A 25,317-nucleotide genomic window follows, 5' to 3' on the forward strand; every position below is an offset into this window, starting at 1 on the left:
TGATCAGACTGCCAGGTGACAGACAAACCCTATGGTCCTGAGTGAAGCGGTTGGGGGGGGGGGGGGGAGGGAGGGGCAACTGCTCTGGAGCTTTCCTCCTTCAATATCAACCCACATGGAGATCATTTCTGGGTGAGAAGGGTGGAGAGATTTTCCTGCCTATCCCCGTTGCCCACTGTCTAGTCTGGGGTGGTGAGAAACAGTAGTTAACTGCCTCTCATGGAACACCCTTTTCTGTACATGAAGCTCTCAGGGATGCGGCAGCCATTCTGTTGCTGCCTAGCCCTATAAAGAGGTATACTTGGAACTGTGTTTCCAAGATACTCTGTGTCTGATCAATTGTCAGCTTTTGTGATAAGGAAGGGATTTTTTTCCTTTGGAGCAAGATTGGTAAGCTGTTTCATGGTTTTTTGCCTTCCTTGAGCAACATGGAGGCCAGGTTTAGGCTAATACGAAGTAGGAATAGGAATTTAAATGTTGTACTTTTATAAGTGGAATTCAGAATTTTGCCAACTTGTGGATGAGAGGCTCAAAGGGTTTCCCAGACGTAAACATGAGTAAGAGACTCAAAAAATAACTGGTGGAATCTATTATCATTTAGGAGGAAGAGGACACCTTACATCTTTGTAGACAGAGGGCTAGTCTACACTACAAAGGTTTTGCTCATATATACTGATATAGTACACGAGTGTTGGGTGCCATACTTTAAGAAAGATGTGGACGAACTGGAGAGAGCCCAGAGGACAGCAACAAAAATGATACAAGGTTTAGAAAATCTGATCTGTGGGAAAATGTTAAAAAAAACCTGGGCATGTTTAGTTTTGAGAAAAGAAGACCGAGGAGTGGCCCAGTAACAGTCTTCAAATATGTTAAGGAGCTGTTATAAAGAGGATGGGGATCAATTGGTCTCCCTGTCAACTGAAGGTAGGAGAAAAATAATGGGCTTAATCTCTAGAGCAAGGGAGATTTAGGTTAGCTATTATGAAAATTTTCTAACAATAAGGATAATTAAAGCACTGAAATAGGTTACCAACGGAGGTTGTGGAACTCCCTTCACTGTAGGTTTTGAAGAAAAAGTTGGAAAACACCTATCAGGGATGGTCTAGGTATACTTGGTCCTGCCTCAGCATGGGCAGCTGGTCTAGACGACTTCTCAGGGCCTGTTCCAGCCCTACATTTCTATGATTCTATGACTATACTGGTAAAACCCCCTAGTGGACATACTGTATACACTGGCAAAAGGTGTTCATTTGCCGGTGTAGTTTAACCACCTCCCTGAATGACAAGAACAACACTGGCAACTCTTTTGCCAGTATAAACTGCATCTTCATGGCCTTTTTTGCCGGCATAGCTATGCTGGTTAAAGGTGTGATTTTTTTCATACTCCTAACTGATAGCGCTATAGTGGCAAAAATTTGTAGTATAGACTTGGCTTGAGGTACATCTTGAAGTGGACCCTCTTTCTGGGGGAAGAGTAAGACAGTTCCAAATTGGTCTGAAGCCTAGGGGTTCAGATGAAGGAGCAAACCCAGAATATTGGCTATTTAGAATGAGATCACTTAACACTGAAGTGGTCTAATGTAAATGCATGGTATTTTAGGGGAGGTGAGATAAGCTCCTCCATTAAAGTTAAAATTAGTAAAGTCCACTTCAAAATGCATCTCCATAGATGTATTTCATTCTTCTGTGTGTCCTGATCAGTATTTCTTGTTTATCTAAATTCATTTCTTTAGACTTTAAAAGGCATAACTTTGATATATGTGGGTGAAATTCACCAGAGTGCGAAGACCCTACCACAAGTCCTGTACACCACTGAAGCACTATTTTGATTGCTTACATGAGATTTAAATGGTGCACAGGGCTTATATTGGTTGTCTACACAGGTGTGAATTTCATCCACATTGTTTAAGGATGAAGAACTCCTAGATTACATTAATCAATGCGAGACCTGAATGTATATGTGAAAGCAGAATTTGGCCCCCAGAAATAGTGGGCCCCAAATGAAACTCACTGAAAAGGCAACCCCAGAATTGGACAGAGGTAATAAGAGACAAATTTTGTCTTAAAACGTTAATTTTTTTTTCAGTGCATACATTGTAAGGTTTATTGAAAAATTAAAAATACTGAAACATGTATAGAAGTTTTAATGTTTTGTAGGCCATTTCACAGTCTGCTGCCACAAAATTAAATTCATGTTTGTATTAGAATTAGAATTGTACCAGAAAGGATGATAAAAATTCATAATACTATGTGCTGCTACTCAAAATCGTTTTGGGTTTCTGAACCTCCGGTTCACTGAAGCTAGGTGTAAGTTTTTTATCTTTACAAAAGGAAATTATTGGATTCATTCATCATAGTGGCAAAAGTTAATGGAAAAGTTTAGAGTTGTCAGATCTGAAGAAAGCTGCTTGCTAGCCTTCCTCACCAGAAAAGTCAAGCTAAAATATACACTTAGGAAGTATAATTAAAGGTCTCTGTGGAGAAGACTTTCTCCCTTGTTGAACTTACTCCTACTTTTAAACAGCCAAAGACAACACAGTTGTATTTGTCATGGAACTGCTTGCAGTATTGATGTTCCTAATTCATAGGAAGGAAGCCCCATACAAAGAGGAAAAATATAACAGAAGTGAGTTAATTACAGGTTTAATGAATTTGGGGCCTCATTCCTCTTGACTTCTGTGGCAGCTGCTTTGGGCTTTTTTATGTTTGTAAAGAACTTTGAAGATATAAGGTACCACAAAATGTTTGGTGTTATTACAAAAAAAAAGTAAAGGAAAATGTCCCACGTACTGTAGCATTCTTCATGGAAGTCAGTTAAGTGAAATACTTCTTTGTCTATCAACAAACATCTACCAGGAGAATACTACACTTTTTTATTTTATACAACACTATATTAGAAAGCAAATAAAGAACAGATAACTGAGGACATCTGCAACTAAAACCTTGGACAATATATTTTTATCTCCATGTATAAATAAGTTTTATTTATTTATATTGCTTAAAATTTAAACAAAATTCCATAAGAATTACTAACAGTAAGCTAAAACCTTTTCTGACCCAGAGACAAAGGATTTGTTTGCTTATATGCCATTACAGTACACAGTGAAGAGGACTGCTGTCACAGATAAGTCATATTCTGTTAACATATGTCTAGTATGTTAAATGTTTTTTAAAAAGCATTGTGATTTTTGTAGAAAAATTGTAAAGCATTTTTCTAGCCCGCAAATATGTATCTAGTACTGACTTGTTGTCTATGAATGTAATGCTGCCAGCTATGAGTTAGTATACTTCTGCAATCACATCCTGTACTATCAAGTTTCACAACAGCCTTGTCTTTGGGCATTAACTATTGAAATTTTGGAATTTTACTGGACATCCCAAAGACCAAAGCCACAGCACTCTGCAAGTTGAAATGATCTGTCTTGTTATTTTAATTAAATACCTGTAGTAATCCCCTAGAGTAAATGTCTCATAATCAGAGACATTAGGAGATTGAAAAGACCTACTAGATTACCCTGTTCACTCCATGCCAGGACAAATTTGTTCCCGACAATGTATTTTTAATTTAATATATTTCAATATACTGTTAAACGTCTCAAAGGATGGAACTTTTACCACATCCTTTGGAAGATTATTTTAAAGTCTAACAAACCTCATCATTAAGTAAATTTTGCCAGTTATTCAGCTTAATTTTTCCTCTTCTTGATTGCATCTATTATTCCAAAACCTCTTTATGCCTCTTCGGAGTACCCTAAATAATACTTCTTCTGCTGCAATATTTATATACTTCAAGTACTTGTAGCTTTACAGCATTCATACATATACAGTAAATATGCCTGACAAGTAAATACAACAGTTCCACTGTTGAGTTGTCATCATTTCTGCTTTATGAATTAAACGAAGAGATAGTAAAGTAAACTTCTGGTATACTTCCAGCTAAATGCCTCTCCTATAATAATTTTAGCCTATCAGCTAATTCAACTGGATGCACATTCTGAAACCTAATATTTCCTTATGCACAGTACCTTAGATATGGAATTGAGACATTGGATTACTCCTTTTTGCTGTTTGATTAGAAGCAACAGGAAATATGATAATGATAAGATTATAATAGTTAAAGATGGAAAATTCCATTCCACTGAAATTTCAGGATATATTGGTACAATGATCCCCAGACCCATGGATAAACCAGATATTAAACTAGTACATTTGAGTTTTAGTTATAAGTCTGAGAAGATATTTAGCAGTTTTGTAAATATAATGTTTTTAAACTAAATTTTACAGCATCCTTAGATTTATTGTAGGGGTTATCTCACTGGTAATTTTTTTGGATACAACCACTTCGTTAACTAGTACAAACTGCACATAAGACACAAAGGGGTACCTCTGGAGAATGACATAAAGTACCCTTTAGACGTCTAAGATCCTGTTTACTCATGGCCTCAGATTTTTTAACTATCATTAAGATTGTGGTGCTTGGATGGACAATTTCAAAGAGTATTTAAAATACTTATTACATTTTATACTGAGTAGTGATAACAAAAACATGAATAAAAGAAGCATATAATTACAAGCACTACTAAAATTGCATTTATGAAAAATGTGAAAATAATCATAGTGCTTAACACTAAACAGTGAGCATACAGTTCAGGGTATGGATTTTCAGCAAAATGGGTGCAACAGAATCAGAATGCCAATGGCCTCTACATTGCTTTTTGCTAAAGAGAAATAAGATAATGAGAAAAAAATCTATACTATAAAAATGGCTAATAACAGTGATAAGCAATATAGAAAGAAAAGCGATAACATATATTTGGTTCTGATAGCAAATCTAGTATATGTGTACCAGGATACATTTTAATAAGGAAAAAATAACCCCCCAAACAATTTTCCCTAGCTTAGTTTGCAGTTTGTATGTCCCTCTGGCCTGATCACAGATAGCAACTTGTCTAAAGAGAAACTGGAAAGCTTTTATTCTTCCAGCTTCTTCCTATAAAGAGGAGCCCAGATGAAGAAAGATGAGAATTTTCCAGCCTATCATCTCATAAGCTATGAAGTCCTTGACAGAAACACAGGTGAGGACATAAAATGAACGGCAGTATTTGTGAGGTAAACCCACAGCCAAACTGGGGCTCTTTGCTCACTTGCCCCTCCAATAGAGCTGCGGAGAGTCAGCACTCAGCCATGCGGCAACACCTCAGCTGTACTAACTTACTCTTCAGTCTACAATGACTGAGTATTTAGGTGTGCAGCAGCAGCCTCTCCTGGAGTACAGTCTGGGTCAGATGACCCTCTAGACCCAGGTATTTTCCCACCTCCGCCAAAACTGCAGATCAGTTTGTGCAACAGCACTATCTGGCCAGGAACTCTCCTGCAGCCTTGCAGTGCCTCACTCTCAAGACTCCCAGTCTGTTCTTGATCCTGTGCCTGTTTCTGCCCCAGCCTTGCCCATGCCCATTCCAGGCCTGGTCTATACTTACGAGAAAATTCGGCGGCAGTCGATGGGAGTTATGCAAGCTATTTATTTACGTCAACTTCCTAAAGTCCGTTCTGTGCATCATATCCACTATGCTGTGCCAATGGAAAATGAGTACCCATTGACGCAGTGATGTGCTTTTTTTGGAGGTGGTTTTATTGAATCGACTTCCAGATCGATTGAGCGGGTCTTCATTTCCATTCAATCGATTCGGATAAATCAATCTGATGGTGGTGAATTTGCCGCCACCAGTGAAGACATACCCCAAGTTTTGTACTTGCTCCACTCTGACCTTGCTCCAGACCTGTTACTGACCCTCTACAGCCATGCCTCTCCTTCCTGACCCTCCTTGGACTCTGGCTTTGACCTTTGGCCATAGCTGGACCGCAGCTACAGTTCTGACTTGGCTTGTCGCTGGACTCTGCTCACCTGGCTTTGACCCCTGGCTTATACCTGGACTCCAGCTACAATACTGATTCTGATCTCGGTTCTGAGTCCGACCTGTCCCCAGATCTTCATTTCAGTCCCATCCTTGGCCCAGTCCCGATCCTAAATGCAGCTTTGGCCTCCGCTCCAACCACTAGGAACGACTACTAGGAATCAGCGCCTGACAGTATTTGATGGTGTCTTCTCCCCAAAGTCAGAAATGGAGGAACACCCACCAGGTGCCCTGACTCTGTGCAGCTCTCTAGAAGTAGTACCAAATAAATAATGGGGATAAGGAGGGTTTAAAAAAAAAAGAAAAAGAAAACACAGATATTAATTTCCTAGGAAAAATACCTATACAGAGCCCTCCCTACAAAGACCCACAAGAGACTGAGACCTATTTGTTCCAGTCCAGTATAACTTTTGAAAGACTTCTAGAGAAGCTGAAATATGTTCTAAAAGTTCCATTCATCTTCCAACTCCAAATAGAATCCTTGTTCTTACAATCTTCAAAAGTTCCCCTGCTGATCTGGCATACTAAACAACATTTTTAAAAAACAGATTAACTCTTGATTTTATATAAAAAAAATATAACCAAAATAAAAATAAAATCTGCTTCTGCATTTTTGACAATTTTTGGTCTTATGAGGCATACAACAGGACCAGTCACTTAATCTGAGGGTTAAATCTGCAAAAAAAAAAAAAAAAAATCTTTCTATTATGCAGCAACATCTGTTTTTTGCAAGTGGCAGTCAAGTTACTTAGTTTTTCAGTTCAGGTCTGAAACATGGAAGATCATTATCCTTTAAACATCCATAATCTCACAATGTTTCTACTGGATAATTGTAGACCTGGGCAATATAATTGTGGGCCTTTTGTCATGTCCACATCCAAAGTCTCTAGTGAGCAATTTTTAAAAATGAGAAAGCTTTTGCGATTTCTTAAACATTCCACTGGAAGGCTGAGAATATAAAGGATTTAATTTGAAATTTTCTACCTTGTAATTGAGTTGTTTTCCCTCCTTCATTAAGTTAAAAGCTTGTTGCAGATCATTTGAACATTCATGATACTGTATGCTCAGCAAAGTATTTTTTCATTACTAGTCAGTATCTTCTGCCCTTCGTAACACATCTAAGATCTAGAAGTTCAGCTGAATAAAATTTACTAGCCAAGGAACTTAAAGCTTTCTGAAATCAATGGAGATCATAGAAATCTGCTCTTCATTATTTAAGATAAAGATGATACTTAGACCACCTTGGTTATTTTTACAGGAGGGAATACATAAGAATGGCAATACTAGATCAGACCAGTGGTCCATTAAGCCCAATATCCTGTCTTACGACAGTGGCCAGTGCCATATGCTTCAAAGGAAATATAAACTGTCTATCAGGGCCTCGCATATCAAGGACACCAACAAAGTGAAGGCTGAATGGCTGAGCAGAAGGAAAATTGAACAGGCAGAATGGAACCTTCACAATAAATCTTTCTGACTAATCATCGAAAATTCTGAGTCTGATTCTGGATCTTTTTACATCCAAGGCAAACCAGAAGGTTCACCAATAGTTTGTAAGAAAAAGGGAACCAGGAGCCATAGGAATAGATGAGCTGTTGCTCAAGTGGCTCAAAGAGAAGGACAGTGAGAACGACTCTATACCCTAGTGATTAAGCCGCTTACCTGATAGGTAGGAGAAGTAAATCCACTTCTTTTGTGGAGTGCCTTAATCACTAGGCTATAAAGTCAGGTAGTCACTCTCTATCTCTCAAGCCCAATGAATATTTATGGATTTATACTAAATGGAACAGCTACGACAAGAGAGACTGAGAACAGAATAGCCTATAGCCTGGTAGTTAGAAGACCCACTTGGCAGAGGGAAGAACTGAGTTCAAGTCCAGTGAATGTTTAAGTATTTATACAAAGTGAAACAACTTCAACAAAAGAAACTGAGAGCAACCCACCCCCATAAGAGCCTATTGCCTGGTAATTAGGATGTTGGGAGCAGCGAGACCTGAGTTCAAGTCCCTGTTCAAGTACCCTAACCACAAGGTTAAACGTTTAGGAGAGGAAGACACACATACATACTTCTGAAGCTGATCAGAATAAAAATTTTGTACAAACCAAAATAGATTTTTCTGATTTGCTGACAAATTCTGCACATTTTTGGAAATGAACTAAATATTTTTTCTGATTTTTCAGTTTGCTGATGAACTGAAAAATCCATTATTTGTTCTGTTCTCCTCAGAGTCATAGAATCATAGAGTTGGAAGGGACCTCAGGAGGTCATCTAGTCCAACCCCCTGCTCAAAGCAGGACTAACCTCAGATAAATAATCCCAACCAGGGCTTTTTGTCAAGCCACAGCTTAAAAACCTCTAAAGATGGAGATTCCACCACTTCCCTAGGTAACCCATTCCAGTGTTTCGCCACCCTCCTAGTGAAAAACGTTTTCCTAATGTCCAACCTAGACCTCCCCCACTGTAACTTGAGTCTGTTGCTCCTTGTTCTGTCATCTGCCACCACTGAGAACAGCCTAGCTCCATCCTCCCTAGAACTCCCTTTCAGCTAGTTAAAGGCTGCTATCAAATCCCCCCTCATTCTTCTCTTCTGCAGACTAAACAAGCCTAGTTCCCTCAGCCTTTCCTCATAAGTCTTGTGCTCCAGCCCCCTAATAATTTTTGTTGCCCTCCGCTGGACTCTCTCCAACTTCTCCACATCCTTTTTGTAGTGGGGGGCCCAAAACTGGACACAATACTCCAAATGCGGTCTCACCAATGCCGAATAGAGGGGAACAATCACTTCCTGCAGTCTGCTGGCAATGCTCCCACTAATGCAGCCCAATATGCTATTAGCCTTCTTGGCAACCAGGGCACGCTGCTGACTCATATCCAGCTTCTTATCCACTGTAACCCCCAGGTCCTTTTCTGCAGAACTGTTGCCTAGCTCATCGGTCCCCAGTCTGTAGCTGTGTATGGGATTCTTCCGTCCAAAGTGCAGGGCTCTGCACTTGTCCTTGTTGAACCTCATCAGATTTCTTTTGGCCCAATCTTCCAGTTTGTTTAGGTCCTTCTGTATCCTATCCCTACCTTCCAGGGTATCTACCATTCCCCCCATCTTAGTATCATCTGCAAACTTGCTGAGGGTGCAATCTACCCCATCCTCCAGATCATTAATGAAGATGTTGAACAAAACCGGCCCCAGGACTGACCCCAGGGGCACTCCACTTGTGACCGGCTGCCAGCTAGACATGGAGTCATTGGAGTCAGTTCTCTGTCCATTTTATAGTCCATTCATCCAACCCATACTTCTTTAACTTGCTGTTAAGAATACTGTGAGAGACCATATCAAAAGCTTTGCTAAAGTCAAGGTATATCACATCCACCACTTTCACCACATCCACAAAGCCAGTCACTTCTTCATAGAAAGCAATCAGATTGGTCAGAATCCCCATTGCCAAGCATCCCACCTCATTTTGGGTCTGCTGCAAAGCCCACTGAAGTTCATTGAAAGACACTCATTGACTTCAGTGGGCTTTGGCATCAGGCTTCCTACCTTTTCCTACCTTTCCTCTGTCATCACTTCCTTTTAGTGATATAAATAATGTAAACATATATAAGAAAACTGTAATCAACTTAAATTAAGACCAATACAAACTTACCCTGTAGAACGCAGTTGTCAGGGGCAGTAATGCTGCAGCAATGCTGTATTCTTCTGAAGTTGAACAATCCTTCAAGAAAAACATATTCAGAAAATAAGCAAACTCATGATGACTAGCTCAGTGTAATACATAATAGGTACATTGATTGTTTTTGTTTGGGGAGAGGGGAGTTTCCTCAGATTATTCTTTTCCAATTATATAACTTTTGATCAATCTGGTGAAAGAGAGGTAAATAATTATTTTCACTTAATTTCAGCTTTTTTGCTATATGTCCCTTTCTACTCTTGTTGTTCTTGCAGTAGTACCTTATCTAACAGTCATAATGGTGAGCCAATTCTACTCCATAGATCAGCCACAAAAATGTACTCTCAGAGATGGGTAGTCCATACATCTGTTTCTTAGGGGCTGAATATCATTCCTGTTACAAGTTGCCAGGTGGCTACCAATGCTGAGCCTACAGCACAGGAGCATTAAGTTTCACAACCAAACCAAACCAAACTAAACCACAACCAAAGTCTGGCAACAATAACTGAAAACACACAGAAAAGCATTTCTATGAACTTCTGATTTCAACTTAATTTTATACAATCATTCTGAAATGTTACATTGTACCAATACAGTAAATAGGTGCATGCAATGTACTTATAATTCAAAATTTACACAAAGGAAATAAACAGGCCCATTGTTCATAATCACTTTTATGGAATGAAAGTGTGAGGCATACAGGGAGTTATTACTATTCTGTTGCAATTTAAGTATTTTTCACACAGTTGAAATATTATTTCAAGAAACCACTATTTAAACCAGTATTCATTTAACCTGCTGGGGCCGATTCTGATTTCACACCTGTTTAATGCCAATATAATTTTGCAAGCTTCAGTGCAGTTACAGCTGATACACATCAGCATGGGAGATAAGAATAAGGCCTGTCATATTTAAATCTATGACATTCCATTAACTACCATCATGAAGAGTCAAAATGATAAATACATTGACGTACCAAAAACAAACAATACCAAAGAAAAGTAGTAACTGTGTGTCTGTATATTCACATTTCTTGGTGCCTTGATTCCAAAGTGATCATTTACAGAAGCTATGAGAAGAATAGTTTAAAGTCTGAATTATGAGTAGATAAAATTAGAAATGAAGCTTCGAGGACACTTTATTTGAGAGAAGCTTAAGACTACTGCAAAGATATTTCACAGAATAAACAGAGTTAATTGTATTTGGTCGGGAAGAAACTCAAAGGTTTTTGTTTTGTAATGGAGTTTGAGTTTATTTCTTTAGTTACCAATAAGTTATGGCGGCAGAAGAAGACAACCCAGATGGTTTGAATATTGTATTAATGACTAAACAGTGTATGTGATAAGGGAACATCATCTTTCACACAATGACAGGATCTTAGAAGATGAATGACACAATCGTAATGTATAGGGAGGAAGGTGGGAAGAAGGGTTTTTATAACTAAGTGTCAAATCTAATTCTCCTTCTTTAACTTCTTTAACAAACAGTGCCAACAAAGTGAAAGAGACTTACTTACAAGAGTAGGGTGAGCAGAATTTGTTTCAACCTCCAAAACCTCAACTTTCAGTGGATCAGGAAAGGTAGACAATTCTACCACAGGCTTTTGAATATGGAATGGCCACAAAACACTTCTAATGAATAGAGCCATATGGTAAAAAATATGTTACAAAGTCTTAACTCCTTTATTACCCTTATTCCTGTAAATTGAAAAGGTCAATAATCCTATTTTGTATAATACAATTAAAATTAAATTTATGCTTCTTATGTGAAACAATATAAGGGGACCTTATCCACTGAAGTGAATGGCAATACTCACAATGATTTCAATGTGAGCAAGACTGGGACTAAGGAATTAATTCTCTTTCATAATCTCTACTTTTAAGATATGCAAAAACTGGCTTTAACCTATATGAAATGATCACCTCCATGATCCTTCCAAAAGCTTTGAAATGGCTTATTTTAAAAGAGAAAAAAACACTAACTGCATATAGTCTGGGAATGGTTAAATGAACAGTCAAATGTGTCACTCAGGTCTTCCAAAATACGGACAAAGCAAAAGATGTCATGCTAAAATAAATCAGCCAGTGAGAGGACTGAAGGAAATAATGATCTTGTTATGGAAATCATTTACAGGAAACAAGAATTGGTAGGTAGCTTAAGATTTAAAAAATAAATGACTTGATTTTTTCAGACTAATTTTTTTAACCATTAACAAAAAACATTCAGTGAAAACATAATGTGAATGCAGTCCATAACAGCTTCTCCGACACAATCTATTTCTGAAAGGCTTCTCTCTCTCTCTCTCTCTTTTTCATTTTAAATGGACTGGATATTTTTCATTGTTCCCTGTTGCCCTGGTTGCAGAAATATGATAATACTACTGTTTTTAAAAGACAAACACAATTATATACTGGATGACGAACAGCATAACTTCCATTAGCACTCTTTTTCAACTCCTGTCCACATTGACCTTTACTGTTGAGTGCCTTCAGATCAGCAGGTCCCAGATCTGCTTACCTATTTATAACTTTGATAAACTGCCTGAATCCAAAACTATCAACGGTTCCTCTGTCAAGATTTTTATTTATACCTTCATCCTGATACATTCCCTACCTTACAATTTTCTCTCAAATCAATTTTTTTGCAATTTAATCCGTACTAAATGTGTACTTACAACTAGGAAAATATTCTCCTCATCCCCAATAAACCCATTAAATTCATTGTGACAGCTCATGTGAATAGTTATGCAATTTACTGTAATATCTGATACACTCACATCAACAGAGGACCACTGGGACACTGTTAAAGGGACTGATATTTCAGTTCTTTCTCACATGAGAAGTCACAATTTAGTCAGTGGGCCAGCTAGTGCTAAGAACAACAGGAGTGGGTCCAAAGTTAGTAGACCAAAAAACTAAACTTCAAGCAATTTCTTCTAGTTGTTCAAAAAGCCATGTGAATTTTTTTAACAGTTTTTTCATAACAAATGTTTCAGTGCTCTTCTCAATTCAAGTAGCCCAGTCCTCCTGAGTAACATATCAATGTGCACACAGTCAAGAAAAAATAAAATGCAACAAAAGATTTAAGAGACAGATTTTAAAGGTGGTGTATAAAAGCATGACACTTGTAAGCCTACATTTATGAACACAGTTACCCCAGTTGTGCTTGCAAATGGACTTTCAGTTGTCTAGATCTGTGTCCTGTGTGAATGTAAATGTGGCAACTGTGCGATGGAAATACAGGTGTGTAAATGTGTGCACTCTGCACATGCATCTCATACCAGTTGAGAAGGTGGTCATTATAGCCTGAGAAAAAATGATGCTGAAAAGCATGATACTCTGATGATGTCTTTCATTACTGATATATATGCCTGAGAACGCTATATAGTTTGTAAAATTATACATTAGTCCCACTCTTCCAGTATCTAGACATAATGGAGTTCAGAAGGGAAAGCCTGGCTTGTCTTTCATTCTCAAATTGAATTATTTGCTGCTGTTGTGTTGTTGACCATACCTATAACCTTACTTTATCAAAACGTTTTGTGGTTTGACACATTTATGATATAGTATGTGTATACAATACTCGTCACATGTTTAACATTTTCCATTTAAATTAATAAAATGACTACATTTAAAGCAAGGCTTTACATTATTTAAAAGTTCTCAATGCTTTACTTATTTCTCAATGCTTTACTTATTTTCCTTTTGTATATTTTGTGGATGTGTGTCTAGATGCAAAGTGATCTATGCTGATTGTTTCAAGTTGTCCATTTAATCTTTTGGTTCAAATTATTTTGTGGGAGTTTTGGCTTTTACTCAATATATACACAAAACTATCTTTCTAAAACTGAGCAATTTTAGAACCCTCACCTAGAGAGCATTCAGTATTCCAAGAGCTAACATATGTCTGAAAGATATATATCACTACAGCACAGACAACATATGGTGCTTTATTTTTGCATTTTTACTTACAAATATGCAATTCCCCACATTTGGTATGTCTGCAGTACCCTTTAGACTTCTAATGTAGTGGTATAATCAATATATATTTCCTTGTCTAGCATGTGTTGAAAACATTAGACAGTACAAGTAAAATTATCCTATCCCAGAACCAATTTCCCCTAAGATAACTCCCTAACACTGCTGCTCAAAGTACAGTAAAATCCATTAACTATTCCCTTGCTTTGTATTAGCACACTAAAGTGCCACAATTAATGGAGATTATATGTGGAAATCTTAGACACTCTTAATTACAGACAGGCAGGTACTGTAAATGTCACATAACTACCAGTACTACATGAAATGAATTCAGACTTCTGAAGGCCATATCATCAGCAAAAAACACTCTATGTGTTTTATCAATTATATAATATATGCAATTTTACTGATCATGGACTAGAGCCCTTACCATACCCTTATAGAGGAGGCTGACAAAAATTCCTGACGAGATGTTGCAAAGTAATGAAATCTGTTTTTTAATTCCCATAAAATGAAGATGAGTGACATGGGTGAATCAAGAATTATTCCTACCACATAAATAGCCTTCCAATAAATAATGGTAATTGATAATGAAATACCAACTCTTGTAGAAAACTGATTTGATTCCGTGTCCTGTTTAGTAAGGATCAAAAAGCTTTGTGGACCAGATATTTCTGAAGATGTATCTTGTCAGCGGGTTATACTAGATGACTCTTGCAGTCCCTTCTATCCCTATGATTCTATGAAAGACACTGGAAATTCAATGGCTGCTTCAAGTACATTAAAAATGGAAGTCTTTATTGAATTATATATGAAAATACTTAAAATCAGTACTGTATTCTTCCATTGACTTATTCTGATATTAAATTTAATTTATTTTATGCTGTCCTCAGCTTTTCAATGTGCAATACATTTTTGTATTGACACTAGCTGTTTTGTAGAATTTATGGAGGGGAAGTTGGAGGTTTTGGCAGCTTGCTATAGGCAGTTGGAAATTCTGAATTTGGAAGAAGGCAGGAGACTGTTTTGGTTTTTGGAACCTAGTGGGTATTTTAGGCATTTGGTGCTGGGAAGGGGAGGCATCTCTTCTTTCCCTCACCTTTATAGTCAGGTTCAGAACTGACCATTTTTTGGGAGGCTTGAACTGCTACTTCCTCTCTTTAACAACCAATGATCACAACCTACTATCCTACTTCCATTCCCAGTGGAGAAGAGCCACATGATGGAAGAAGCTCCTGCTTGAGCTCTGTGGAAACACACACACGGGCCATGTTTATACTGACAGCAGCAAATTCGCCGCCGCCAGATCGATCTTTCTGGATCAATTGAGCAGTCAGTGTAGGCCCGCTCAATCGATCAGGAAGTCGACGGTGGTAAACCACCCCCTCAAGTAGCATAGCACTGTGTCGACGAGAACGCTGTTCCTGTCAGCACAGCGCAGTGTAGACAGCGTGCAGAAGGGAAGCAGAGCAGCTAATGTGAGTAATGCAAGCTACTCTGCGTAGTTTGTATAACTCCCATTGACTGCCGCCGAATCTCCAGGAAAGTATAGACCAGGGCACATATTCAGCAAAGCCCTTTAGCCTGTGAATAATCCTACTGACTTCAACAGGATTACTCATATTCTTAAGTGTTTTCCAGAATTGGAGCTATAGTAAGCCACAGTGAACTCAGATTAGGGATGCCAGTTCCCTCTCAGTCACATGCCCTATAAAATCTGTGAGGAATATCTTCCACTAATAAGTGCTATTCCTGTCTTCTTAAAATCACTACTTCTATGAAGTTTCTCATTATCCAGCCACCATAAAAAGTGTACTGTTTTTATAAAAATAGAAAATCTCCATGTGGTGTAGATTTTCCTATCACTGAAGGGAATTTGGGTCTTGTGTAACTGTAAACTGTATTATACTGTAAGCTCCTTGAACAGGAAATGTGTTTTCTACATTCTGTACAGAGCTGAGCACAATTTTGCTCCAAGTTGTGAAGCAGTTTAAATAAATGCAATTAGCTGCAGTCTATTGTATATTGTTATATAATAAACATAACATATATTGTATAAAGTCACACACTAATGAGCTACATGCCAGTTGTTGATATATGGTAAAATGTGTGTGCACAATGGTACCCTGTATGCACCTATACAAAATACTGGTACAGTGTTGAGGATCAGATTCTGCAAGGTGCTGATCACCTTCTGTGATGTACTGAGTGCCTTGAATACCTTTTGATTTTAATGAATGCCAAGAATGTTTAGAACTTTGCAGGATTAGGCCATTAATGCATAAAGAAAGAAAAATGCACGTAAGATTAAAGTGAGCTATCTTTATCAAAGAAGTGAGGAAAGAATTGATAACTCACCATGAGTAGTGAAACCACAAGCTGTGATGACATACATTTCTGCAACGCTGGCTAAACATTAAGGCTGAAATCCTGGTCCCAATCAAGTAAATGGCAAAGCTCCTCTCACTGACTTCAATGGAGCCAGGATTTCACCCTATATTACTCTGTATACTTTATATTGTTTAGCATCTTACTGGTTTACAGCATTTATATTGTCAGTACAGTTTACATTATGGGATTACTTTTTATTGTCCAACTCAAATTACAACAGCCTTTTCTGTTTTTTCTTTGTCTAAAGCAGTAACAGAGCTCATCAAGGAGGATTAGAAAGATTGCTTTATTTTATTAACTGGTTATCTGTTACTGGAAAACAAGGGGACTACAATTTTATTGAAATGTAATTTAGAAAGTATTTTTAGAAAAATATTTCAAAACACAGTAACCCTTTTTAATATTCCAAATTTTAAAATTTGCACCTACTTTCATGAGATTGGTTGAATATAGTTTCTATGTTCATTGGCAATGAAAGTGTTAATGTAATATAGCTATAAGTCAATATTCTTGTCTTGTAAATAAGTGGAAACATCCTCTTTTATACAACAAGCAAATAAGTGTAAGATGTAATTTAATTTCATCAAGCAATGAAAATATATAAAACAGTCAACAGTTACCTTAGAAAAATGTACTGCAGATTTACCCTTTTCTTAATTATTAGAACCTCTTCTAGTCACAGTACAAAAATGACACTACGCTACACTCTCCTATCCTCATGCAATACAAAATATTTATAAGATTTAATTATTTGAAATATAGATAGGTATGTTATCTATTTTACATGAAGCAAGTATAATCTAAAATAGAAATACTTGAGGACACATTCAAGTTATGACTCCTTCATACCTAAAGTTCCCCAGAGTTAAAAATATATTTCACATAAAATGACCATTTTATGTGATATTAACAGTCATATAATATCTGTTATATGATCTATTTAGGTGCTGCCTCTAATGAAAGGTAAAAGTATATGTCCCTATATGGGATTTTATAAGAACCTTTTAAAACACTTAAATGCAGGTTTTTAGCCCTATAGATAACCTAATCTGCTATCTTGCTATAATGATTGATATTAAACTCTTTAATTCCTATAATCAAAACCATATAATATACTTCAAAATAAAGCTTGGAATCTAATTTTTCATAAATTAATTAGCATGAAATCCTAGCCCCATTGAAATCACCAGAAAAACTTCAACTGATTTCAATGATGGCATAGTTTTCATTCATTATGTCTTTTAGTGAAAGCTAACTTTGTGGTTATTTAATTTAAACCACTGTGTGGAGACTGAATTGCATAGTGGCGTCTGCAGCACCACATGCACTGCCCCCCCCCCCCCGTGGATAAAGAGGCAGCCTAGGGAGGGTTGACTCAGCAGCACGAGCCGCATGTACCTGTCTCCTTATAAGGAAATGAAGTGACCCCACCCGCTGGTGCGTGGTCAGCAACTGCCCAGGATAATTGTAATCACCTGGTTGGCTGGTTCATACCTGCCCGGGAAATCAGGAGCACCTGGTTGGCTAAACTCTGAGCCATGACCTTAGAAGGTCATGCAGCAAATAGCAACCAATGGGGCTTAGCCTCTGCTGACCGTGGGGAAACTATAAAAGTTCAAACCCAGGTGGCAGAAGGCAGAGAGGAATTGAATCTACCCGGCACCCCCGTATCTCTTGGTCGTGTCGGCTCAGTGGGCTGACACATCTTCACTAGCCCGCTTCACTGTGAACTGATCACTCACAGTGGCTCTCTCCCGTCTGCAGTATCTTAAGCAAACGGCAACTGAATTTGGCCAGAATAGTATACCTGTACATAATGTTTGTGAGTATGGATTAACTGTTTTCTGTTGTGTTTGTCTTGTAACTTCTTTGGGGAACTCCAAAACTGGGCACCCTAGTGTCACATGCTGGCAGCCATGTGGTGATCCAGGAGAGATCACAAAACGCTAAAGTCTTGGGTGGCACATTTTGTCTTTTCGTGCACGGAGTTCTCCTGCCCTTTGCTATCACTGTTTGCTGTGCAATTGCTTGCTGTGAAACTGTTTATTATAGAAATAGAACTGTTTATTATAAGGATAGAATTGTTTATTATAAAATAAAGGGTTTATTGGTTAAGCAAACCCCTAGAATCATCACTGTCTCGCTTAACCCCCCGTATCCCAAACTGAACCTATCAGAGAATTTTTCTCTCCGTTTCCACACACTGAATACAGATAGGTTTCACCTTACAAAGTCAGTACCGGGCTCTGTGTTCCTCTGCTCCACAACGTGAAGAGTAATGTTGGACAGCCATTCCACTGAAGCTGCCTGGTCAGATTACCTCTGTGAGGCATAGAGGAAGACAATGACTAGCGGATCCACATACAGGACCTATGCTCTCACCTCTCTAACTACACGGCTATCAGAGTCGTTGTGAAGCCTCTGTTGAGCTGTCTTTTTTCACTGTTGTGGGGAAAGTTGCCTTGAGTTGTTTTTAAAACCTTTGAGTGTGGTCATGATATCCACCATTTTACAAGAGTACATTTTATTCTAAAAAAAGTTTAAAACAATTCAAGATTGTTTTTCATATAAACAAATGTATAATTACCTTATAATGTCTGTACACAGCACTGTCTGCGTGCATTGCACTTTACATGGGAAATAAAATAGTGTTTTTGTTTAGATTAGGCAGAAGCAACACATGATGCAGGGACAGAATATATCTCACAAATGGGCAAAGGCAAAGATACACATAAGAAGATGATTTTTATTGTGCAAAATCAAGTAACAACCCTGATCAAGCAAAATGCATCTACAAGACTTCACTAATGTGTTTCAATATTTGCATATCAGGGCATATGTGAAATATGCATATTTGGCTTTGTCTGCCATTTTTACTTCATGTGTGACATTTCACATCAGATTTTTGGTAGTATTGCAAGGCAGTTTTTCCCCACTACTGAAACTACCACTTCTGCCTGCAGTCCCTCCCCAATTTATCTGGTGTAGGTGCAAACTCCACAACTCCAAATGTCTTACACTTTATGGAAACTTTATGAAGAGAAAGAGAGCAGAGGGGGCAATCCACCAAGTCATGTCCTCCACAAGTCCCCTTGAACATTTTGAAGTTACTCCTACTCAAGTGATACATATCTCTAGCTAGTCTTCTGGCCAGGACAGAGCTCCAATTATCCTCAGTAACTAAAAGTGAAGAGGTTACATTCTACTATCACCTCTTGCGAAAGTGACCGCTGGCTGGAAAGATACTATGGGCTCAAGCTGCAGGTGTGTGTGCTCAGTACAGTGCAAGACAAGAAGGAAACCTGTGTGACTCCATGAATTTATGGATGATTCAACGCAAGGTGCAAATCAGACCAACCTCAGCTCTGCCCTAAGATGCACCAGGTGCTACATCCTCAACAGGACATTACATCATCCTGGGATCAGTGGAACAAAATATGCCCCATCCATGCCCCATAATAGGCATTCTTAGGGGGTAAGACACAGAGCTGTCTACCTCACCCCAGGGGAATCCCAAAAGCTGGTTGGTTAAGTTGGCTTTCTGGCCCCTCTTCATCATCAAAATGGTATAAAGGGGCCATGGGTGGAACCAGGAACGGGCTGTATTGATCACTTCACTAGACAACGGGAGAGCTGGAAGCCTACAAAACAAGCAAATCAGATCTGTGGAGTGAGAGGCTGCAGGATGTCATCCCAGAGTGAATGAAGTTCTGCCAAGATTGTTTTAGCTTTCTTCATACTTTGCTATGCTAATTTCTGGCCTTTCATAGGTTTGTGTGGACTTGTTGAGGGAGAGAGCAGGGAAGAGAATGTCATGGATGCAATTTTGGATGGATGCATGCAAGCCCCTAATTTTTATTACATTTTAAAAAGTTTAACCTAGCTGTACGTGGATGATGAGTTAACAATGCAGAATGTTTCCCCTTGTGGGTCCCACAGCCCTTTTGGGTCCCACAGCCAGCCAACACAAGCAACAGAACTATACTAGAAAGAGAGCTGTTGGGTGTCTATCTCACAATGCATACATTTTTCACAATCTAAGGTTAAGATTTGTTGTTCTACCCTTTTTTAATAACAAAAATATTTAGGGAACAAAGAAACAACTCCTACATGCAGAAATAATAAATTCTTCTGTATTTTTAATGTACCCCATTACAGTTCTTTTGTAATGAGTGTAAAAGTTGTTTTTAATTTTTCTGCTTAAAACACTGATAAATACAAGAATGCCATCCCTTGTGTCTGAGCACATCTGAGTTTCTTTAACAAAAATGCCATGCATGTTTCTGAATACTGTCATGAGGCCCATGGCAATAAAGTTCAACATACTCAGGCTGTAATCTTCTCCCAAGGAAATGGTTGGGATGCCAAGATGCCTTTTGACTTTTATTTCACAGCAGGGCTTCATTCGCAGTGTCTCTGTCCAAACCTTAAACTACACCAGCTGTGATACAAAGTCCTGCATAATAATTTCTAAAAGTATTTGACAAATATTTTTTAAATTAAACTATGGGATACATTACAATTCATGACAAACTAGTGATCAATAGTCATTAAACACTCAGACAAGAAGAGTTATTAATTTACAAGATGTTTATAAACTGCAGAGTTTGTCTAAAATCTATGGTCCAGTAAAACACTGGTGCAGTGATTGCAAAACATAAATAAAAAATACTTTGTAAACCACTTTACAGCCATTCTAGTTAATTGAATTAAGGAACAATGGAAAAAATCCTTAGAATAATGGAAGGCTATTAAAATAGCTGAAACATTCCAGTATAGTCCAGTTTTTATCTATTAGGGAATCAGTTCATAAATACACAATGTGTACTCACTGTCCCTTTGCTGTGCAGCAGCATCTCTGTTCCCAACAGCCCAAGGAATTTACTACCTTTCAAAAGCATAAAAAGTATAACACATTGAAATTCCTTGAATAATTTATATTTCATTGCTTTTCTCTCAGTGAAATTGACCTTAATTTCCTACTAATATTTCACACACTTCATTTTTGTTTATTTGTATAGTACATCATAGTCAACACTAGAATTTCCTGTGTTTTTTTGTTTTTAAGAAAACCTGCCTCAGGGTCTTACTTTTCACTAAATTTCAGATCATCATCAGTTTATATTTTGGTTAACTAAAAAGTTGATTCTCTACTTTTTCAAAAGATTTTAAAACAAAAGTAGATTGGAGCAATTTTATATTTAAAGATCAGTGGTTGGCATATATATGAAATGAAACTCGTCAAAAGATTGTGGGCCTGATCCTGCAATCTCTGCTCAAGCCATCACTGTTATTGTTTGGCCTACAATCAAGGCTAGTCAAAAATTTTCCATCAAAACTGTTTTTGATGGCAAACTGGTTTTTGACCTAATATATTTTTTGTGTGAACAGTGTCTGCTTTCCACAAAGAAAAAAAAAGGTCAACTTTTTATTGAAAAACGGAACACATGAAATAATCCCCCCGGGTTTTTGGTCAAAAAATGAAACATTTTGATTTGAAAATGCTGCCATGGTGCCTCATGCCCACTTGCTCCTGTATGAACCAGTGTTCCCACCCAGACTACATTTCCCATGATGAACCACAACTGCTCAGCAAGAGGAGGAGATTGTGGTGTATCATGAAAGATATAGTCAGGGATGTAGGGAACTGGGCCACAGAGAAGAATGGAGCATGGTGCAACTAGCTACAATCCCATAATGCATTGTGGGCAGCATTTCCAAATCAAAATATCTTGTTTTCAGTTGAAGGGTTTTTTATTTTTCACTGAAAAACTCGAAATTTTCTATTAAAACCCACATTTCTGACATTTCTATATACAAGATTGGGCAAAATGTTTGAAGTTAATATTTTTAAAGACATGAGATTTCTGGACTCCCTGATTCAGAGTGAATGTTTTTTCATCATTGAAGCTGAGTAAGGAAGGGAAAATTTCATAGTTAATGTTTTAAAAATTATTTTTGTTAATTTTGCCTGCATTTTCTATCTCATTCTCAGCCACTAACTTCTCTCCCCATCCTATGTCTTCCAAACTCCCAATGGCTGTATTGTAGCACTTAATCCATTTTGTTAGATCTGCCTAGTGCAGAGGAACAATCTACCCAGGGAAAAATGAAACTTTGAAGAGGACTAACTGGCCTAAATTCAACTCAGATAAAATGGAGAATGTTTCTAGAATAGAAGAAACAACCAAAAGAAATGGTGGAAATAATGGCTGATGTTCTCAGCTCTGCTATTACCACTTTTCTCTGTTGATGTACAGCTGGCAGAGCTGTGTCAGTAGTCCCTCCACCTCTAGTGCACGAGGCATCAGACAAGGGAGGAGGCATATTGAAGGCAGGCTATAGAAAGTAAAACTCTGCTACCCCATCCTCCACCGATGGATGGTCACTTAGGGATCTTGTGCTAATGGTGTAAGTTAGAGAAGCTGCTCTGATTTCCTAGATTCTAAGGCTAGAAGGACCACTGTGTTCCATCTATCTGATCTCCCGCATGACACAGGCCAAAACTTCCCTGAGATAATTCCTGTTTCAACTAGAGCACATCTTCTAAAATACATTCAGTCTTGATTAGATGCTGAGATTGGGCAGCACAGATCAGCAAGTCACAACTGATTTCCTGTTATATGCAGAGCTCATGTGCAGAGGAGAATCTACTCCTATATTTGCACTCCTGATAAACGGATTTGTATGCTCTTTGCCTTTAAAGCTCACATCATGAGGATATTGTATTACAAAGAGTTTCCGAATACGAGGAAGCAGTAGCTGTCAAGATGCTTCTTAAATGCACTTAGCAAAAAAGTTGCGTCCTATTTTTGTACTTATATTATCACTGCCTTTATCATCCTGCAGTTACATACTGCAATGTACTCTCCATGGGGTTACACCTTCAAATGATCCAGGAACGGCAACTAGGACAGAATGAGGTAGCCTGCTTAATGAATGATCTTTCATAGAAAGCGCATATTAACACTTGTTTGCAATTATCTCAATTGGTTAACAGTTGATTTTTCAGGTGAGAGGTTGTTCAGTTTGACTTATAATAACCTAAACAGTTTGGGTCCAATCTACCTGGAAGACTCTCTCTCTTTCCATGCAACACAACAGCACCTATAATTATGAGAATTGGTGTAACTAGGGGGGACTGAGGGAACTGACGTCAGGATGTTCTCAGTGAGAACTATTTTATTCAGGAATTTGCTTCCTGTCTTGGTTCACTGGAGTCCAGAATTGCTGATATTTAGGGCATTCTGCAGGACTCACCTGCTCTCTTAGGTCCAAGAACAATATTAATTGAGGACGGGGAAGATGACCACGATAGAAATAATACTATAGGGGAAGTTTTTTATTCTGTTTTTAAGGTTATTGATGCATTTGGTTTTGTATTGCCTGTAATGGCCATGTGTGAGACAGGCATAAACAGTAACTTGAAATGAGTGTGTACATACGTACACACACGCACACACACGCACACATCCATGCATCCTATGAATTAATTTTATCAGAGTTGCAGTAGTAAAGTGGTTCATTCAAAAAGCCCAGTTTTTGATCACTCTGAAACACTCCTATGAATAAATTTGCCCTCCTAAAGTCAGGTCTCTGACAACATGGCATTATACCCACGTTGAAGCTGTGGTATCATCACAGATAAATGTTTTCCTTTAAGCATAATTAAGTGAAAAGTTCATATTTATAAACATTAAATAATGACAATGATACTGATAAACGATCAACCTTAGAGATTTTCTCATCATGACCAGCAAGAATTTAAATTAAAATGTAAAAAGAGAAAAATATAAAACAAAGCTTAGAAAACTTAAAGAATGAGACTTTCAACCCCCTAAATAACAGTTTGCACAACCACTGCTCTGAATGACTTCAGCCATATCACATGTCCTTTGTCTGAGTTTGATGCCCGCCCCCCAAAATACCGAACAACCCCCCTCCAAGCCTACTTAAGCTAAACAGAAAGAAGGCATAGAAAACTGATATACCCGAGAGAGAAAAAGAAGCAAATTAGAACATAGCATTTTTTCTATTTAATTCACTTCTTTTACAATCATCAACTCAATACAAAGAAGTGAGTTAGGGAATAAATAAAAACTGGGCTCACAAAATTATCACACGATACAATTCCTCAACCTCATTCTGAAATCTCAGCTATGTAACACAAAAAACAAGTATCTTGGGCAACCAGAAAGGTTTTTGCATCTTACCAGTAATCACTGATAAGTATGCTTACTAACAAAAACTCCCTTAGTGGAAATGTCTTGGTATGGTACCAAGTGTGCCCATAGTAACGTCTCAACAATATTCTTGTAACTCAGTTTTCATAATTCAGACCCTTATATAGTTACTCCTTGGACTGTCAAATTAATCTTGATGGTTGAAGGTCACTTGGATATGCTCTTCATAGATTTCTACCATTGCAGAAATTTAATCGGTTTTCATTTTGAGCAATCTAGATGTTTGTTTCAAAAGTCAGTTTCACCATCAACACTTTTTAAAGTTCGTAAAACATTATTTTATACAAGTTAGTCTTACAGAATATCAAGCTGACCACTTAAACATTCAGTAAAATAGAAGTCTAGCTAGTATTTAAAAACCTGACAGAGAACAGTTTTTAGACAGTTTACTTCCTTCTTCAGATTATAATTTTTAAAAACAGCACCAATTATTTGAAATTCTAAATTTATTGGGAGATGGACAAGACAGTGTTCAACTAGTAACATAGGTTGGAAAAATACTTCTATCTAGGCTAGCTGTTAATTCAGTTTTCATATGTTTATCAGACTAGCGCATCTACATAAAATAGGAAGACCTAGAATTAGAATCCTTGAGTCGTGTAGGCTGAAATCTCTACCAGTACCCAAAATTGTATTGACCTGGATTGGGATTTTCAAAGAAGCTTATTGAGACTCAATGGGAGCTACGCACATAGCTCCTGTAAGCCACTTTGAAAATCCTAGCCCTGGTCAGTAACTTTATCCCAGAACTTCATATCACAAATATATACTATCTTATTAAACAATCATCAATTTTTGTGTTAAAATTATCAGTGCCAATACTCTTAAATTCCTGCTTTTTGAGTCTACTGGTATCCAAATAAATATAAAAAATAATTTATCGGATTTAAGTTATGATTATAAGATGTGTTACACACAACTATATACACAGGTTGACACAAATATTATTCCATCACTGATGTCCAGGGCTCTACACCAAATTTATCTCAGGATCCATTTATATTTCTACATGCACTAATGAAATCATATATTAAACTTGCATGGCATTTTGGTTCATTCAAAACCAAGATAATACAAATAATAATAAATAAGGCATCAAAAAATTGGTATATTTTCACGCATATCACT

At 37.7% G+C, this 25,317-nt stretch overlaps 1 protein-coding gene across 7 annotated transcripts in view; it reads right to left on the bottom strand.

The window, feature by feature from the left end:
- SBF2 (SET binding factor 2) overlaps positions 1-25,317 on the bottom strand; it is a 547,042-nt gene that overhangs the window by 163,005 nt on the left and 358,720 nt on the right. For all 7 annotated transcript variants that reach the window (XR_010918455.1, XM_067540773.1, XM_067540774.1 and 4 more), the window contains one exon: positions 9,555-9,623. Coding sequence is in view for 6 of the 7 variants with exons in the window: in XM_067540773.1 (XP_067396874.1) it covers positions 9,555-9,623 (69 nt within the window). In the remaining variant the exon portion in view is untranslated. The remainder of the gene's footprint in view (positions 1-9,554; positions 9,624-25,317) is intronic.

The sequence above is a fragment of the Emydura macquarii genome, unplaced genomic scaffold (assembly GCF_026122565.2).
Source record: "Emydura macquarii macquarii isolate MOO-44397 ecotype Brisbane River unplaced genomic scaffold, CSIRO-AGI_Emac_v2 contig_587, whole genome shotgun sequence".
In the NCBI taxonomy this organism is placed as follows: domain Eukaryota; kingdom Metazoa; phylum Chordata; order Testudines; family Chelidae; genus Emydura; species Emydura macquarii.